At 41.3% G+C, this 20,552-nt stretch overlaps 1 protein-coding gene across 1 annotated transcript in view; it reads right to left on the reverse strand.

Annotated features, from left to right (window-relative positions):
• Window positions 1-20,552, reverse strand: part of LOC126092652 (dynein axonemal heavy chain 1-like) — an 894,951-nt gene that overhangs the window by 214,297 nt on the left and 660,102 nt on the right. Inside the window, exons 45-46 of the mRNA XM_049908374.1 lie at window positions 13,494-13,804; window positions 7,971-8,196 (exon numbers count right to left, since the gene is read on the reverse strand). Coding sequence (XP_049764331.1) covers window positions 7,971-8,196; window positions 13,494-13,804 — 537 coding nt within the window. The remainder of the gene's footprint in view (window positions 1-7,970; window positions 8,197-13,493; window positions 13,805-20,552) is intronic.

The following is a 20,552-nucleotide window of genomic DNA, read 5'->3' on the forward strand; positions in this document are numbered from 1 at the left end:
GTGTGTGCGAGTGTGTACCCGTCCTTTTTTCCCCCTAAGGTAAGTCTTTCCGCTCCCGGGACTGGAATGACTCCTTACCCTCTCCCTTAAAACCCACATCCTTTCGTCTTTCCCTCTCCTTCCCTCCTTCCTGATGAGGCAATATATAATATATATAATAGAGGGAAACATTCCACGTGGGAAAAATACACTCCTGGAAATTGAAAAAAGAACACATTGACACCGGTGTGTCAGACCCACCATACTTGTTCCGGACACTGCAAGAGGGCTGTACAAGCAATGATCACATGCACGGCACAGCGGACACACCAGGAACCGCGGTGTTGGCCGTCGAATGGCGCTAGCTGCGCAGCATTTGTGCACCGCCGCCGTCAGTGTCAGCCAGTTTGCTGTGGCATACGGAGCTCCATCGCAGTCTTTAACACTGGTAGCATGCCGCGACAGCGTGGACGTGAACCGTATGTGCAGTTGACGGACTTTGAGTGAGGGCGTATAGTGGGCATGCGGGAGGCCGGGTGGACGTACCGCCGAATTGCTCAACACGTGGGGCGTGAGGTCTCCACAGTACATCGATGTTGTCGCCAGTGGTCGGCGGAAGGTGCACGTGCCCGTCGACCTGGGACCGGACCGCAGCGACGCACGGATGCACGCCAGGACCGTAGGATCCTACGCAGTGCCGTAGGGGACAGCACCACCATTTCCCAGCAAATTAGGGACACTGTTGCTCCTGGGGTATCGGCGAGGACCATTCGCAACCGTCTCCATGAAGTTGGGCTATGGTCCCGCACACCGTTAGGCCGTCTTCCGCTCACACCCCAACATCGTGCAGCCCGCCTCCAGTGGTGTCGCAACAGGCGTGAATGGAGGGACGAATGGAGATGTGTCGTCTTCAGCGATGAGAGTCGCTTCTACCTTGGTGCCAATGATGGTCGTATGCGTGTTTGGCGCCGTGCAGGTGAGCGCCACAATCAGGACTGCATACGACCGAGGCACACAGGGCCAACACCCGGCATCATGGTGTGGGGAGCGATCTCCTACACTGGCCGTACACCACTGGTGATCGTCGAGGGGACACTGAATAGTGCACGGTACATCCAAACCGTCATCGAACCCATCGTTCTACCATTCCTAGACCGGCAAGGGAACTTGCTGTTCCAACAGGACAATGCACGTCCGCATGTATCCCGTGCCACCCAACGTGCTCTAGAAGGTGTAAGTCAACTACCCTGGCCAGCAAGATCTCCGGATCTGTCCCCCATTGAGCATGTTTGGGATTGGATGAAGCGTCGTCTCACGCGGTCTGCACCTCCAGCACGAACGCTGGTCCAACTGAGGCGCCAGGTGGAAATGGCATGGCAAGCCGTTCCACAGGACTACATCCAGCATCTCTACGATCGTCTCCATGGGAGAATAGCAGCCTGCATTGCTGCGAAAGGTGGATATACACTGTACTAGTGCCGACATTGTGCATGCTCTGTTTCCTGTGTCTATGTGCCTGTGGTTCTGTCAGTGTGATCATGTGATGTATCTGACCCCAGGAATGTGTCAATAAAGTTTCCCCTTCCTGGGACACTGAATTCACGGTGTTCTTATTTCAATTTCCAGGAGTGTATATCTAAAAAGAAAGATGATGAGAACTTACCAAACAAAATCTCTGGCAGGTCAATAGACACACAAACAAACACAAACATACACACAAAATTCTAGCTTTCGCAACCAATGGTTGCCTCGTCAGGAAAGAGGGAAGGAGAGGGAAAGACAAAAGGATTTGGGTTTTAAGGGAGAGGGTAAGGAGTCATTCCAATCTCGGGAGTGGAAAGACTTACCTTAGGGGGAAAAAAGGACAGGTATACACTCGCGCACACACACACATATCCATCCGCATATACACAGACACAAGCAGACATTTGTAAAGGCAACAACAATGAAAAATAACTGTCATCTGGCTTAGTCAACTTTCTACCTGCTGCCTGTGACACACCATATATATATCATTCAACAACATCTTTGCCTCTGCACTTCTGCCTCGACTGACATCTCTGCCCAAACTCTTTGTCTTTAAATATGTCTGCTTGTGTCTGTATATGTGTGGATGGATATGTGTGTGTGTGCGAGTGTATACCCGTCCTTTTTTCCCCATAAGGTAAGTCTTTCCGCTCCCGGGACTGGAATGACTCCTTACCCTCTCCCTTAAAACCCACATCCTTTCGTCTTTCCCTCTCCTTCCCTCTTTCCTGATGAGGCAACAGTTTGTTGCGAAAGCTTGAATTTTGTGTGTATGTTTGTGTTCGTTTGTGTGTCTGACGACCTGCCAGCACTTTCATTTGGTAAGTCACATCATCTTTGTTTTTAGGTATATATATCTAAAAACAACAGGAAGAGAGGATATATTGAAGAGCAAGTTCCCATCTCTGGAGTTTGGATAGGTTGGTGTTAGTAGGAAGTATCCAGATAACCCGGATGGTGTAACACTGCACCAAGATGTGCTGGTTGTGCACCAAGGCATGTTTAGCCACAGGGTGATCCTCATTACCAACAAACAGTCTGCCTGTGTCCATTCATGCGAATGGACAGTTTGTTGCTGGTCATTCCCACATAGAATGCATCACAGTGTAGGCAGGTCAGTTGGTAGATCACGTGGGTGCTTTCACACGTGGCTCTGCCTTTGATTGTGTACACCTTCCGGGTTACGGGACTGGAGTAGGTGGCGGTGGGAGGGTGCATGGGACAGGTTTTACACCGGGGGCGGTTACAAGGGTAGGAGGCAGAGGGTAGGGAAGGTGGTTTGGGGATTTCATAGGGATGGCTTAGAGGTTACGAAGGTTAGGTGGACGGCGGAAAGACACTCTTGGTGGAGTGGGGAGGATTTCATGAAGGATGGATCATTTCAGGGCAGGATTTGAGGAAGTCGTATCCCTGCTGGAGAGCCACATTCAGAATCTGATCCAGTCCCGGAAAGTATCCTGTCACAAGTGGGGCACTTTTGTGGTTCTTCTGTGGGAGGTTCTGGGTTTGAGAGGATGAGGAAGTGGCTCTGGTTATTTGCTTCTGTACTAGGTCGGGAGGGTAGTTGCGGGATGCGAAACCTGTTGTCAGGTTGTTGGTGTAATGCTTCAGGGATTCCGGACTGGAGCAGATTCGTTTGCCATGAAGACCTAGGCTGTAGGGAAGGGACCGTTTGATGTGGAATGGGTGGCAGCTGTCATAATGGAGGTACTGTTGCTTGTTGGTGGGTTTGATGTGGACGGACGTGTGAAGCTGGCCACTGGACAGGTGAAGGTCAACATCAAGGAAAGTGGCAAGGGATTTGGAGTAGGACCAGGTGAATCTGATGGAACCAAAGGAGTTGAGGTTGGAGAGGAAATTCTGGAGTTCTTCTTCACTGTGAGTCCAGATCATGAAGATGTCATCAATAAATCTGTACCAAACTTTGGGTTGGCAGGCCTGGGTAACCAAGAAGGCTTCCTCTAAGCGACCCATGAATAGGTTGGCGTACGAGGGGGCCATCCTGGTACCCATGGCTGTTCCCTTTAATTGTTGGTATGTCTGGTTTTCAAAAGTGAAGAAGTTGTGGGTCAGGATGAAGCTGGCTAAGGTAATGAGGAAAGAGGTTTTAGGTAGGGTGGCAGGCGATCGGCGTGAAAGGAAGTGCTCCATCGCAGCGAGGCCCTGGACGTGTGGGATATTTGTGTATAAGGAAGTGGCATCAATGGTTACAAGGATGGTTTCTGGGGGTAACGGATTGGGTAAGGATTCCAGGCGTTCCTTCGTGGAATGTTTCCTTCTATTATAACCATATATATATATATTAAAGGGAACAGCCATGGGTACCAGGATGGCCCCCTCGTACGCCAACCTATTCATGGGTCGCTTAGAGGAAGCCTTCTTGGTTACCCAGGCCTGCCAACCCAAAGTTTGGTACAGATTTATTGATGACATCTTCATGATCTGGACTCACAGTGAAGAAGAACTCCAGAATTTCCTCTCCAACCTCAACTCCTTTGGTTCCATCAGATTCACCTGGTCCTACTCCAAATCCCATGCCACTTTCCTTGATGTTGACCTTCACCTGTCCAATGGCCAGCTTCACACGTCCGTCCACATCAAACCCACCAACAAGCAACAGTACCTCCATTACGACAGCTGCCACCCATTCCACATCAAACGGTCCCTTCCCTACAGCCTAGGTCTTCGTGGCAAACGAATCTGCTCCAGTCCGGAATCCCTGAAGCATTACACCAACAACCTGACAACAGCTTTCGCATCCCGCAACTACCCTCCCGACCTGGTACAGAAGCAAATAACCAGAGCCACTTCCTCATCCTCTCAAACCCAGAACCTCCCACAGAAGAACCACAAAAGTGCCCCACTTGGGACAGGATACTTTCCGGGACTGGATCAGATTCTGAATGTGGCTCTCCAGCAGGGATACGACTTCCTCAAATCCTGCCCTGAAATGAGATCCATCCTCCATGAAATCCTCCCCACTCCACCAAGAGTGTCTTTCCGCCGTCCACCTAACCTTCGTAACCTCTTAGTTCATCCCTATGAAATCCCCAAACCACCTTCCCTACCCTCTGGCTCCCACCCTTGTAACCGCCCCCGGTGTAAAACCTGTCCCATGCACCCTCCCACCACCACCTACTCCAGTCCTGTAACCCGGAAGGTGTACACAATCAAAGGCAGAGCCACGTGTGAAAGCACCCACGTGATCTACCAACTGACCTGCCTACACTGTGATGCATTCTATGTGGGAATGACCAGCAACAAACTGTCCATTCGCATGAATGGGCACAGGCAGACAGTGTTTGTTGGTAATGAGGATTACCCTGTGGCTAAACATGCCTTGGTGCACGACCAGCACATCTTGGCGCAGTGTTACACCGTCCGGGTTATCTGGATACTTCCTACTAATACCAACCTATCCGAACTCCGGAGATGGGAACTTGCTCTTCAATATATCCTCTCTTCCCGTTATCCACCAGGCCTCAATCTCCGCTAATTTCAAGTTGCCGCCACTCATACCTCACCTGTCATTCAGCAACATCTTTGCCTCTGCACTTCTGCCTCGACTGACATCTCTGCCCAAACTCTTTGTCTTTAAATATGTCTGCTTGTGTCTGTATATGTGTGGATGGATATGTGTGTGTGTGCGAGTGTGTACCCGTCCTTTTTTCCCCCTAAGGTAAGTCTTTCGCTCCCGGGACTGGAATGACTCCTTACCCTCTCCCTTAAAACCCACATCCTTTCGTCTTTCCCCTCTCCTTCCCTCTTTCCTGATGAGGCAACAGTTTGTTGCGAAAGCTTGAATTTTGTGTGTATGTTTGTGTTCGTTTGTGTGTCTGTCGACCTGCCAGCACTTTCATTTGGTAAGTCACATCATCTTTGTTTTTAGATATATTTTTCCTTCGTGGAATGTTTCCTTCTATTATAACTATATATATATATATATATTGAAAAACAAAGATGATGTGACTTACCAAATGAAAGTGCTGGCAGGTCGACAGACACACAAACAAACACAAACATACACACAAAATCCAAGCTTTCACAACCAACAGTTGTCTGCTTGTGTCTGTGTATGTGTGGATGGATATGTGTGTGTGTGCGAGTGTATACCTGTCCTTTTTTCCCCCAAGGTAAGTCTTTCCGCTCCCGGGATTGGAATGACTCCTTACCCTCTCCCTTAAAACTCATATCCTTTTGTCTTTCCTTCTCCTTCCCTCTTTCCTGACGAGGCAACCGTTGGTTGTGAAAGCTTGGATTTTGTGTGTATGTTTGTGTTTGTTTGTGTGTCTGTCGTCCTGTCAGCACTTTCATTTGGTAAGTCACATCATCTTTGTTTTTAAATATATTTTTCCTTCGTGGAATGTTTCCTTCTATTATAACCATATATATATATATATATATATAAAGCTATACTTATAACTTGCTGCCCTGCTGGTGTGTCACAGGCAGCAGGTAGAAAGTTGACTAAGCCAGATGACAGTTATTTTTCATTATTGTTGTTTGCTCTTGTTTAGGGTACTCAACATCATGGTTATCAGTGCCCTTCCAAATACTTTTGAGAGAGAAATTTGGGGGAAATATCAACATTTCAAAAGCTAGATGAGATCATATTTATTCTCTCACACACTTTTTCACAGTAATACACTCAACCAGACTTAAGTGTATGAAACTGAAAACTGTTAACGAAACTGAAAAATATTAACACAGTCTGTGTTTAAGATACGTGGATACTATCAAAACACAGCTACCAGACCAGAAAAGATATGAAATATAAAGCCTAGATAAAGTGGTTGGATGATCATTTACATCATAACTGAATGGGTCAACTATTCTCTGTATGCACAAAACTTCCTGTCCAAAGTTTAACTTAAAGGTCAGACACAACACAAAATTTTGAAATAAGAATCACATTCATCTCACAGTTATTTAGAGTTGGTGGCAGGTCTGCTAATAAACTGGCTTCTGCCCTCTGTGCAGGACGTAAAATACTCTGTTACAAACTGACAAACTGGAAGTAGTACTCCAAAAGCATCATTAACTGACAGAACCTCACATCTGAGAAGGAAGTGAAGCTACCAGGAGCTATGTTCTACTCTTCGATGTGTTAATCACACTTCAAAATCTCTATAATTGGTCACTGATTGCCTCCCCTTTTATTGACTGAAACTTGTTATCCACTTTGTGCAGCCATTTTCCTTCCATAGAGACACTATGGACCTTCTCAGCAATGCCACTGTGGCCCACAGAGGGATAGCACGTTGGATGAAATTGGGTAGAGCACATACCTCCTTTGCCGTGGAATCGGACACACCATTCTCACAAATTTCCAACAGTTCAGGTACTCAAGAGAGTGACACCTCTCTTCCATTCCTTAGCAAATAAAAATGGTGTCCTGAATATTCTGGACTGTTTCATATGCTGGGCACATAATGTGCTGGATGGTCTGCTGAATACTCAGGGAACTGAGATGAAGAATTTCGCCACCCAGTCATGTCTCATGTGATCCATTGCTCGCAGATTTGCATAGACATTGGTATGAAATACATCAAGCTGATTGAAAAGATGGATTCTAAAGATTCAATTGAGTAAAAAGATAGAACAGCCAATAGTGTCCCCTGTTTTGGAACCATCAGTATATACTATGTTAAAATTATGGTATTTCTGTGTGTGTGTGTCTGTGTCAACATATTCATTTGTTTATGGGCCTATCCATCAGTCAATGCCTCAACTAAAAAAGTAAAGCTGTCATCACCCTGACAGTTGGTTTAAACACTGCAGTGTTTCATTAGGCTGAGAACAACATTTGAACTAACTAATCCAGCCAGTTATAGGGAGGTTTAGTGTGGACACAAAACCACAGTGCAACTCAGCATTTTTTACTTTAACAAACAGTGCCAGAAGTGAAAGAAATGGAGGCAGATAAAGACCTTAGGTTTGGCTGGAGATCAATCTCGAGAACTATGGATATGTAGTTTTGCAGCTCACTACTAAGCCATACAGCCATTAATTGGAAACATTTATTCCTATTCAAAATGTCATTGAAAATTAGATATTATAGTTACTGGCCTATCCACCAGTCAATGCCTCAGCTAAAAAAGTAAAGCTGTCATCACCCTGACAGTTGGTTTAAACACTGCAGTGTTTCATTAGGCTGAGAACAACATTTGAACTAACTAATCCAGCCAGTTATAGGGAGGTTTAGTGTGGACACAAAACCACAGTGCAACTCAGCATTTTTTACTTTAACAAACAGTGCCAGAAGCGAAAGAAATGGAGGCAGATAAAGACCTTAGGTTTGGCTGGAGATCAATATTGAGAACTATGGATATGTAGTTTTGGAGCTCACTACTAAGCCATACAGCCATTAATTGGAAACATTTATTCCTATTCAAAATGTCATTGAAAATTAGATATTATAGTTACTGGCTTAGGGAGCTGGGGGATAAATTGAATCTATTTACCTTTATCTCCTCACTTTTGACTTTAGATGCCTCAAGAGTGACAATAAGGTCAATGTCATCTACAGGTGAGCCCTCTGACACACTCAATCTGTGCAGGATTCGATCCTCAATTTCTTTGAGTTCATTTTTCATTTGTGCACTGCTTACAATAAGTGAACTACGTGCCTCCTCCAGATCTGGTCGTTCCTGCATTACAACAAGTGCCAACAGTTGATCCTGTAAGCCACTGTAAACAAAAGAAAAGGAAGACCACTAAAATTTTTACTTCAATACTATGATTGTACTGCACGCATCTGAAAATTCGGATACAGCTTTGTGTCAACACAAATGTTAAAGTATAAAGTAAGCTATTCTGTATTAAAATAACAGATATTTATAGACAGCATGAATTTTGTAACTTTAGATTGAAATTTGGGCAGGAAATGTTTAAAAACACTGTTTCCTATGAACAAAATGAGTCTGTTGTAGGAGAATGCTGCATTCTCACATACAACATCACATAAAATACAAGTAACATCTCAATAACTTCAAATTCAGTGATGGTTTCCCTATCATACTGTACAGCCAGGCCTCTATGGATCCAGATGTTCTGCTTAATTTTTAGATTCTTCCTACGCTGTACTTGATTCTGCTCCCTTGTCTGAGAGTTTTTGTTGTTCCAAAATTAAGCTTTTGTGTCACCATTAAGTTGATGTTCCTGCCTGCCACTGAGTGGTATGTAAAAGCTTCTTTTTTCTGATTTCATTCTAGAGAGTGGGTCTGTGGGTCTTGCTTAAGTCTATAAATGCTTGCAGTGCGTACTCAATCACAAAAGTGCACACACACATGATAGCAAAAAGACATATGCAGTAGGAGGCAATAATGTCACCAGTGTTCATTCCGGACATATTAATTTCGCTGTTTGTGACACGAATACATAACGTAACCTACAGCCCTTTAGTATAGTGATACTAACAACTTAACGAATATTGCTCACTGGTGTCAAATGATGCTTTCTATTTACCATTCACACTTTTCATCCAGATTACAATACAGGAGTGTGCTGTGAAGCTCTTCGAAGGTGTGCAGAGAGGATTGATAAATTCAGAAGTAGAAAGGTTACTTATGAATAGTCATAGAGACATTGAATTTTGCATTCATCTTTGGCTTTAGTCAATCCTAGCTCTTCAGCAGCTCGATAATGAGGAAATGGTGCTTCATGTTTCCTGTACTCATCTGCCAGCAGGTAAAGTGTTCACAGTAAGATTTCTAATAAATGGACAATGTAGTACAATACTTCTGGAAACATAATTAGGAATTAGATCCACATTGTACATTGACAACTGGTATACAAATCCAGTTCTCTTCCATTATTTGCATGGCACAGAAAATAATGCAGTAGGTACAATTCGCGTGAATAGAAAAAAAAGATGCAAAATTTTGAACTCTGGTTGCAGAAGCTGAGAACTGGAAATTATCTTGATTAGCACACTAATGGTGTTCAAGCGGCATGACAAAAGAGACATCCATATGTTGTCCACATGTCATACAGTTGGAACAGGATCAACTGGAAAAACAGACCTAATAAGTGTGAATGAATGCATTTGAAAAAAAAGGGGGGTACAAAAATTTATTTTTTCACACACTACACATGTGTGTAATACATTCTTGGTACCTGTCTATGTCCAAGTTCCCACTAACTATTGTTCTTGAAATTTTGGAGAAGCATCACAAAGAACGAACGAAATAAAGGGAGTAACTATCAGAAAACATCGTGCAGCTATGAGAAAAACACTTTCCATGCATTACTGAATCATCTTGGAAAGCAATCCGACCTGGAGAAAATATGTCAGTTGCAGTACGTAAAACAAAAGGAAGGAATAGCAGTAGTGGTGAAAAAGAAGCAGCATGGGAATATGTTTTAGCCCATTTCTTGGTCTCCACTATACTTGAAAGAATTTATGGAAGATAGCCTTTTCCTTCAGTGTAAAGTTTTGTGAATATTAGTAGACAAATAAACAGACACATCAGTGATGGCAATTCAGCACAGTAGGCGCACTGCACTGTGTGACAAAAATGGCCAGCGCAGTCGGGACTGGCGTTAGGTGAGTTACACTACACACAGCAGCTGAAATGTTGGCATGAACTAAGCATTGAAAGGATTAAGTTAAGTGTGAATTTCTTCTATCAATGGTACCTAATTTTAAAAACTAACTACAACACTGAATTTCTACTGGCTTGTAGTTTGTAGGACCAGTGGAGCCACTTTTTACAAATTATGTTTGAATTCCTTCAAGATTTTAATCCTTTTCTATATTGTGAGACAGCAAGTTACCAAAATCTTATCTGAACTTTTGGGATGGTTTTATATCCCAAGCTCAGTGAACTTGCTGTCCCCCCTTGTAGCTGAGTGGTCAGCATGACAGAATGTCAATCCTAAGGGCCCGGGTTCAGTTCCCAGCTGGGTCAGAGATTTTTGTTGTGTAGTCCTGATCATCCATCATTTCATCCCCATCGACACGCATGTCACCGAAGTGGCATCAAATTGAAAGACTTGCACCTGGTGAATGGTCTACCCAATGGGAGGTCCAAGTCACACAACATTTACTTCAAGTGGACTTGTTTGGAGGTTCAGCAGTGAACTGAGAAGATGCCGTGTAGAGGGTGCAACAGAATGACATTTTAAAAATTTGGGAGATTGTAGAGGATGAAATTTTGATATAAGGAACCTGTACTGGGAAAAGTGAAATACAGTCTCCACAGCACTATGTCCTGTCTGCACATTTGGTAGGCTAAATGAAACACCAGAATACTGTACTCTGAAGAACATTTACTGACAGTAGAGTACAGCCAAATACTGTAAATCTAATCTGTTGCTTCACCACTGTAGATTGAAAATTAATGTTCAATGTGACAACCATCAATCTCTTTACACAATGTGCTGTGATTAATAATGTTTTGTGTGATTCTCTGCAAAATTCCATCCCAACCTTTTACTGTACCAAATGCTGTAAAGATGTGCTTAATAAGCTCAGCTATTGGTACAACTGGTGCTGAGTACACAAAGGACCTTAGTTAACCCAAGAGGAAAAAGTCAGGAGAGGTGAGATCAGAAACCACAAAGCAGTCTGCAATTGCAAGGAACGTCTTTCAGAAATTGAAGCAAGGTGTAGTCCAGATAGTTCAAAAGCCTTGCACCATTCAAATGATCTAGTAATATGTGTGGGCAAATATGGTGATCTCCAAGAATTCTGGCCCAAAAGTTCACTGTGAATCACACCTGGTACTTTCTCATACAGGTACTGAACTGATTTTCAACAGCCCAGTGGGGAATGTAGAAACATTATTTAACATTTCTGGATATAGTTCACTTCTATCGAAATGTTCAAATTTTCATCTTCTACAATCCACAACATTTTTAAAATGTCACTCGGTCACAACCTGTAAAACCTTTCCTGGGACATTAAGATTGGAATACCGTATCTCTGCCATTCTGCATCCAAAGACTGGAGTACCTCATCGCTGTCAGCCATCACATATTGCATCCAATTAGCTACATTTGGCAATTAAGGAGTATCCTGTAGATACACAAGACATGCACAACTGAAGCACAATCACGTAAGACTCTACACATCAACTGAGGCAAAATGGGTAACACTCTATGTCCAAGCAGATGGATGAGTAACTATTACATATGGCGCCACTCACAATGGCTGCAATATCAGATGAAACTATGGCATGTGGACTGGCAATGAAGCCATAACTGGTGTATACTATAATCATGGCAGTCCTCTGAAATTTTATCACACTACAAGTACTGTGACGAACAACTTCAAAATCACATTGTATGAGGCACTTATTTACAAGCTGAGATCCACATTAAACAAGATCTAGCCACTGACATTTCTCCTACTGTTCCTATTTCTATACGTTTCTTTATTCTTTCTCTCTCCCCAAAATCCAAACATTTCTATTAAGAATGATGAAGACAGGTTATAAACGAAACCAGGAGTTTTTAGTCTGAATGTGCAGGTTGTTAATCAAAACATTTATGTTTGAGAGGGCGCTGCTGTATCAATTATGCATAGTGTTACTCTGATGAGGGTATATTCACACAGACATGTAGGCGAAGGATTAATGTGGCATTTGTGTCTTTCCGATGTGCATCCAGGAAATGCAGAAATGTCAACCATAGTAATGTTTTTACCAAATGTGACGGAACATGGCCAATGTGCTATTATTCTTTTCATGGTTGCCAAAGGATAAACACCTATAGACATCCATCATCAGAGAATGAAGAATTAAACTATCATTGTGCACCAGGCTCTATGCTGGTTGCAATTCAACACAAAATGTCGGTTGATCTGGGAGGCCAGCGTCATCTATTATGGGAGACAATCAAGCACCAGGTCTATAGTCCTGATATCTTCCTATGTGATTATCACACCTTCAGTCCCTTAAAAAAGGCCTTGAAGGGTTGACAATTCCTTCTGGACTAGGATGTGCCGCAGACAGTTATGGACTTACTCACACAGCAGGACACAATGTTTTATCTAATGGGTATCTTCAGCCTGGTGTGTTGATGGGATGATTGCCTCAATGCTCATGGCAATTTTGCCCCCTTGGCATACCAATTCTGGGCTGTATGGTCTTTGAACAGAAACTTTTGAATGTCCCTTATAGTTGCCTCCCCTAGATTCCATAACTACTCAGGGATCCAGCCCTGCATTTGTGTCCAGGCAAACTTGTTTAGGAATACTGCAGCTCACTTCAAATGTCAAAGGACCTAGAAGTGGAGGGATGGTCACACAGATTGTTGCACAGTTTTATACCTGAAACCAAATACGTCAATAAAAATGAAAACTGGTACAAGGAACTTAGGGACTTTATTGGATATGTAGCACAGCAACAGAATAGAAAGAAGAACACTTCCTGTAATCCTTGCATTAGCACACTTTAAAACTGATTTTGCTGCTCTGATCAAAACTAGAATACTGAGAGAAGAAACATTACTGAGAGGAGTAAAAACAACATTATCTTTTGTCTACTCTTGTGTCTCTGGTTATTATCTTTCTGTGTTTGCTTTCCTTGGTAGCACTCCTCAGCTTTTCTATTTGCAATGTACTTGCCATATTTCCTCCACTTTTTTCAGACTTTCACTGTCTATGTTATTAGATTACACCTCGTCCTTCATGTTGGAAATTGGTTTATGATACACTTCCAAATTATGATTGTATTAATTGGTTCCACAACCACCTTTCTTCTTCCAGAACACAGTGTTACTATTTATTCCTCATTTTACATCTCCTTATTGCAGTAGGGAATGATTTTGCAGGTGTAGGATCTGTTAAATCATCTGCGCCATCAAAATCACCTAATGAATTGAACAACTCCTCTGCTTATGCTGTTTCTATACTTCTCACAACAATAAATAATTCATGTTCAAGGTTAAAAAACATAATAAGGTTCCTTACACACAGGCTTTCCTGTATTTTATTGAAACTTATTTTAAAAGAGCTCCTCATATTAAACTATGACACTTACCTTGGCACTAGAGTGAAGTTGACCAACATAACCTTGCCAGTGAGTTCAGGTGTGTAATGAGGATTTGGAAGTTTTGTTGTAATGTACAACCTAAAATCATGGTTGTAAGGTATTACACTATCACCCAACTTTAGCATATCTGTGCCTCTTTGTTGAAATACTTGTCGAAGAAGCACTGGATCCAAAGCAGAATCTATCTCTGCACCCACATTTTCAATGAGGCATGGCTTGCCCAGGCGTATAGCAGATTCCAGTGTCCGCAGTAGGTCTGAATCTGACAGCCTTACAATTGACATACCTGACTCCTTTCCCTAAAAATCACAAAATGATTAAACTACCTCTACAAATTATGTACAACAAAAACACAGAAATATTCAATGCTTAAATGAACTAAATGGCCACAGAATAAATCAACACAAATTATTTCACACAAGGAAAGAGCCTTTTATGAAATAGCTTAATGATTGTCTAATTTAATCTAAAGAAATGACACTTGGAACCACAAAACTTCATGCTTAGGGCTCAATCTGTATCACTTCAAGCATGGGAGTTACCTTCATAGTCTCAGATGTTATTGAAATTAGCATATGTTAAAATTCAAGAGTAAGTAAGAAACACATATATTTTTGTTTCCTCCAGAACAATTCCTGCCCCGAGATACAGGCCACCAAAGATGTAACTGCGAACACCATTTTCTAGATGCATCTCAGAAATTTTTTTTAAATGCTGTATCTCTGTAACAGTTCTAGATATTTTGTTAACAGTCTTTTTTATTTGAAAGATAACTGCTTCATGATTACAATGGTATCCTCAATTTGGAAGTATTTTTCAAAGTTCTTTTACTCTCGCCTTTTGAATTTTTGTTATAATTTACAAAACCCAAATCCCCCCCTGAAAATGCCAATGCAGAAAGTTAGATTTTTTTTCTGTTGATTAGTACCATGTAGTTCTATATTCTCTGTAAAGGAGAGCTTCCACTTTTACGTCGGACAGGTTTCATTTTAAATATTATTATTAAGAGTAATGTGTGTCTTCACTGAAATTGTTTCTTACTAATTTCTTTGTTACAATGTTTATTTTTATTGTCTTTGTTGCAGTTATTTCTCATCACTTTCTTTGTTGCAGTTATCTACTTTCATTTTCATTGTTGCAGATATTTCTTACACTTTGTTTTAGTTTCTTGTCAGTTTCTTTGTCATGGTTGTTCATTACCAGGTTTCTGTATTGTAGTTGTTCAGTGCTAATTTGTTTACTGAAGAGGCTTCTAAGAAATCTGAGACTATCCAGTGAGTTCTGTGTTTTCGTGAGGAATTTGCCAGTTAACATTTGCAGTGTGTTTTGTGAAAAAAACTGTTTGAAATCTCTTTTGGTTGGTTGGTTGGTTGGTTGTTTCGGGGAAGGAGACCAGACAGCGAGGTCATCGGTCTCATCGGATTAGGGAAGGATGGGGAAGGAAGTCGGCCGTGCCCTTTGAAAGGAACCATCCCGGCATTTGCCTGGAGCGATTTAGGGAAATCACGGAAAACCTAAATCAGGATGGCCGGACACGGGATTGATCCGTCGTCCTCCCGAATGCGAGTCCAGTGTCTAACCACTGCGCCACCTCGCTCGGTGAAATCTCTTTTGACCAGGGCCATAGGAGAGTGAAATGCGCCGACTATTTGCATCTCCATAAAAGAGTGATATGCAAGACAAACAAAAAGCAGACTTTGTTCAGGTTGGGAATGAGTGTTCTCATTGGAAGACTCTGTATCAAAGTGAAGATGTTTCCAGTGATGACATTTTGTGTACTACATGTTTTGATAGAATAACAACAATGATAGAATCTGAACAAGGTGAAGCCTCCCATGGTGCAGACGATGCAGATTTTCCATCAATATAGGAAGAATTAAATACACTGAGTCAGTCAACTGAAGAGGCAGGTGTTAGTCCTGTTGAGAAACTGTGATCTGTGATGTCGGGTCATAAGTTCTCTGCATCAAGAAAGTGCAGACAAATTACAGCAAAACTGACCACACTCTTCAAAGTAGAAATTCCATTTTCAGAGGAAAATGAACCAAAGCGCTCTTGCACCTCTTGCCAGGAATTTTTCACAAATATCAGTTCAGCTGTTGAATATTGTGCATCCTACAGTGAAAAGGTGCAAGTTTTAACTATTATTCCAGAGACATTTTCAAAGAAAAGAATTTTGAACCACTCTTCATCAATATCAAAGTACATGGTAGACAAATCAAGAAATGTGAGGTCTGTAAAAAGAGTCTTAGGAAGAGCAGATCCCTATTATGGTCATACTGTAGAAGCAGCTCAAGTTCAAATAGAATCTGGAAGGTAAATGGGACTGTTCCCTCCAGAGTGCCAATAAAAAAGACACTATAACTGTAACAGTTGTAGGTCACAAAGTTGTGAAAGTGAAGAGGTACATGACTCACAGTATAGAAGAGACTTTTGCAATTTGTAAGAGCAACTATACAACTTCACATATTGGAAGATCAAAATTTTATGCACTACGACCTAAGTCGGTAGGTAGTTCCACACTAGAGATGGTTATGTGTGTACTATGCAAATTTTGAACTTTGTGTCGTAACTTTGAAGAACTTCCTGGAGCACATGACATATGACACCTGGATTGGGTGTGTGAAGTCATTAGTAGTCTGTAACGTAAAGCGAGAGACTTGTTTGTTTCAAGAATGTGGTGACAACCACAGAAAGGGAGGAATGTCTTTACAGACATTTGGCCTGGAAGATGTAGCAGATAATTCTGCAGATATTACATATGTGACATTGGAGGAAAATAAGCTTACTAAGAAAACTGTTGTCTTCAACAGTTTCATTGACAAACTTGGTAAATGGTCAGTGAAAGCAGTAACACACTAGCATCTGTAGAAACTGCAACAACAACACACTGCAGAAGTGAAAGGATGTGTACAGGCTGAAGATCTATGTTTAATGCTTCACTGTGATTTAGCTGAGAACTGGTTTGTAATTCTCACACAAGAAGTACAAAGGTGTCCATTGGAGTAATGACCAGGTTTCAATTATTAAACAGTTTTAAGCGATGACATATGAAATGCCTCATCACATGCTTTGTTAGCAATGTGCAAAATTCTTCAAATGCAAACAGGGGCAGAGAAGATCATCATTATTTCTGATTGTGCTCCAAGTCATTTTAAAAATTCTTACCAGATGTTTGAATTGAGCAAGTCGCTAGTGCCAACTGACTGGATATGCAGTACTATTGGTCATGGGAATGGGCCTTGTGATGGTGTAGGCGGCCTGCTGAAGCATCATGCTACAACACAACCTTTCCAGACCAAATACAGCCGCATTTCAGAATGCTGTGGATTTTACGAGAATTATGAAATCTTACACATCCATAGCGCATCCACAGCTCTCATTGTTTTGTCCAAAGAGGAAATTGAAGAATTCCATGAGGAGAAAAAAGAAGAATGGTCCAAACAAACTATCCCTGTGAAAGGAATTCAGAAGACAGATTTTTGGAGTCAAAGTGATGGGTGAATTCATATTGCATGCACTTTAAAGAAGAAGAAAGAAGAAATTTTGTTTGTTCAGCCAAAACCTCAGAAACATCAGGATAATATTCAGAATGACAACCTGAGAAGAGGGATGTTTGTGGTGTGTGTGTGTATAACTGTGACTGGTGGATTGCAGAGGTTATGGACACCAGATATGAGTTAAATGGAATTGTAGTGAACTTTATGCTACCACATGAACCACTTGCTGGATATAGGTTTCCAGCTGATGGACAGCAACAATGCCTCCAGTGCTCGCTTCCTGTTCACAATGTTTTGAAGACTGTAAGTGCTCCAGTTCCTATTGGCTCAACAGGCAGGTGTCGCTCTATATCAAAGGAAGATACTGAAGTAATGGAACACTTTTTTAGTTCATTGACTGGCTCATTTCAGTACAAAACTTGAGTGCACAGAAGTTGTATAAATTGAAACCTTTAAGTCTTTGGACCTTTCACATACATTTTGGAATGATTTGAAATGTTTGAAAAATGACTGTCTTTACTTATATTTCAAAACTAAAATTATGTTAAATAAGGCTAGGTTTTGATTTTTATGCTATTGTTATGTGATTATGTGACAATAAAAATGGTTTTATGTATGATAAAAATTTCAACTGTTTATAAAACCTGTTCAATCCAAAAGTGGAAGCTCTCCTGTCCAGGGAATGTAGAACTGTATGGTACTAATCAACAGAAAAAAATCAAAATTTTATGGATTGGTATTTTTAATAAAAAAATCCATAAATTACAAAAAAGTTCAGAACACTATAGTACAAGAACTTTGACAAATAGGTCCAAATGGATGATTTCTTTGTAATTATAAATCAATTATTTTTCACATAAAAAAACCAACAAAATATCTAGAACTGTTCCAGAGAAACAGCATTTTAACATTTTTTCCAAAATTCGCATCTTCAAAATGGTTCGCACAGTGTCATCTTTGGAGAGCTGTATCTCAGAGCAAAAATTTTTTTGGAGAAAACAAAAAAATGTGTTCCTTACGCACAGTGTCATCTTTGGAGGGCTGTATCTCAGAGCAAAAATTTTTTTGGAGAAAACAAAAAAATATGTGTTCCTTACTTAGTCCTTCATTTCAACATATGCTAAATTCAATAACATTCAAGACTATGAAGGTGAGAATTTTTCCTAGCCTGCCTCAATTGATATGGGCTATGCCTAATGCAAATCTCATTAAAAGTTCTTCATTTATTTGTGGAAGATGAATGGAGAACAGTAGGAATCTAGAAATACTACTATGAATTCACTATAAGAATTTCATCAGAGGCTGTTACTCCTTATATATTTATCATGACTTCCTTAATTTTGATAACAAACAAACTTCTTCCAAAATTACTTTTTTTTCCACTATCCACTTCACTTCTTGAACATCAAAATGGAGACTATGAGACAGTAGCATAAAAGACCAAGATTCACCAACTGCAGTACACATTACATCTCTTTAATAAACATCAGCTAGAGTGGAACAGATATTCAACTTTTTCATATACATTTAAGCTCACAGTATCTAATAAGTGACTTGTTACCTGAAATACAGGGGGAAGAGCTGCATCCAGCTGTAGGTCAAAGTAGGATACTGCAGACTACAAGCAAACAAACTAAGTGTAGGTTGGTATAAAAAGAGAGGAGGAAGAAAAAAGTCTTGCTGCTAGGTAGTAGCAATGGCAAGGGTGTACGCCAGATGTCACAGGAAAAATTATGAACAGGGTACCAGGTCACAAGTACTGTGGAGTCAAGTGCCAGACTTAGCCAGATGACAGATTTTTGTTAAGATTTTGAAAAAGCAGATCAGGTAATCATAGTATGTGGAGCAGGGACTGGCCTGGCTGAAGACAGGAATTACAGCATTGGAGGTCATATAAATAAAATAGGAGTAGCAACTGCACACACACAGACACACACACACACACACACACACACACACACACACACACACGTGAACAGTTCTGCAGCACCATGACCAACCTTGGTTAACACTGCTGCGAGCTGTATGAACACACAGTTGAGTGGGCTGCTGCTGACTGAAACAAAATCTCATATTAGTGCAGTGCCCATTGCTACAGTGGGAGATTGGGTATACTAGACATGGTCTGTGCTTGAATAAGAGAGGGAAAGATAGGGTGGCTCAGATTTTTGCAGAAAAGTAAGCCCCCCCCCCCCCCCCCCCCGCCCCATCATGACACAAAGCAAGATCCCTGTGGTTACTGGTATCAGTGGGGTACTTTTTTAGGGCAGAATCAGGATTCTGGCATCCTGTTATGAAGTAAGTTAATATAATGGAAGAGCTCCACAAAATGTCTGAATACAGACAAAAGTAAGAGTGGCATATTTTGTCAAAATCTAAATGGATTGAGTAATAAGGTAGAAGAGCTTCTTGTTTGTTTGGAAAATTTGCTCACATCACTTTCCCAAGTGATGCTGAAATGGTGAGGACAACACAAACACCCAGTAGCCAAGTAGAGAAAATTCCCGACCTGGCTGAGAGGCACCTGGGAACCTGTGATCCTGAGGCAGCAACGCTACCCACTAGACCACAAGCTGGGGACCCTCTATAAGAAACGTGATAGAAGAGGTGTTAATAACTACCAACCTGTTTCGGTACTGACATCATTTTCTAACACTTTTTTGAGAAGGTGATGTGTTCTGGAATAGTATCCCACCAAAGCAACAATAAAATGCTCAGCAAATCACAGTTCAGGTTTCAGAAGAATTGCTCCACTGTGAATACCATTTACATGTTCATCACCAAATTTTAAAAAATAGCAAAGCTTGGTAATTTATGTGAGCTATTTGATCAGGTGAATACAGGATTATAAATACCAAATCAAATAACACAAAAGCAGGAGTAGGTTAAAAAAAAAAAAAAAACATAGAGAGAGAGAGAACACAGATAAGCTAATACAAACAGCATACTGAATGCATTATTGTAGCCAGGATAGATACGAATCCTGTAGTGCCTCGAGAATTTCTGTGTAAATTCTAGACACACTCAGCTTTCCACCGTCTCGAACACCCAATATTTTAAGTATGAGGGTGAGAGAGTGGACATCTGTCTACATCACCGCCAGTTTCTGTGTGTGCAGGATGGACGAGTATCTGGAGACTACAGCAACAGTGACAATCTATTGGCGTCAACAAGTGTTTGCAGTGTGCGCCTGAGAAGCTGTATGTCCAGTACAAGGAGCAAGTATGCTCTTGACAGTGTAATGACTGTATTGTTGTGAACAAATGAATTATGTATTAAACTAAAGACACTTACATTTGACTTTCGGATGTTGGACTTGCGAGAAGCAAGAACTGGTTTTATAGTGGTTATTAAACCAAACTCATTATAATTGTGTCTGTTAGTTTCTAATGTTGACTCACGAGAGTTGAATGTTTTTGTGAATCTTGTGAAGTAGTTTTATTGTGGAGATGAAAATATAACAGAGTTGAACAAAAGTATCCTAGGAGTACAGAATAATTTCAAAAGTAGAAAAGAAGTCTATTTTGAAATTCCCTTAATCTGCTAT

This window comes from Schistocerca cancellata, chromosome 7 (assembly GCF_023864275.1).
Source record: "Schistocerca cancellata isolate TAMUIC-IGC-003103 chromosome 7, iqSchCanc2.1, whole genome shotgun sequence".
Classification (NCBI taxonomy): domain Eukaryota; kingdom Metazoa; phylum Arthropoda; class Insecta; order Orthoptera; family Acrididae; genus Schistocerca; species Schistocerca cancellata.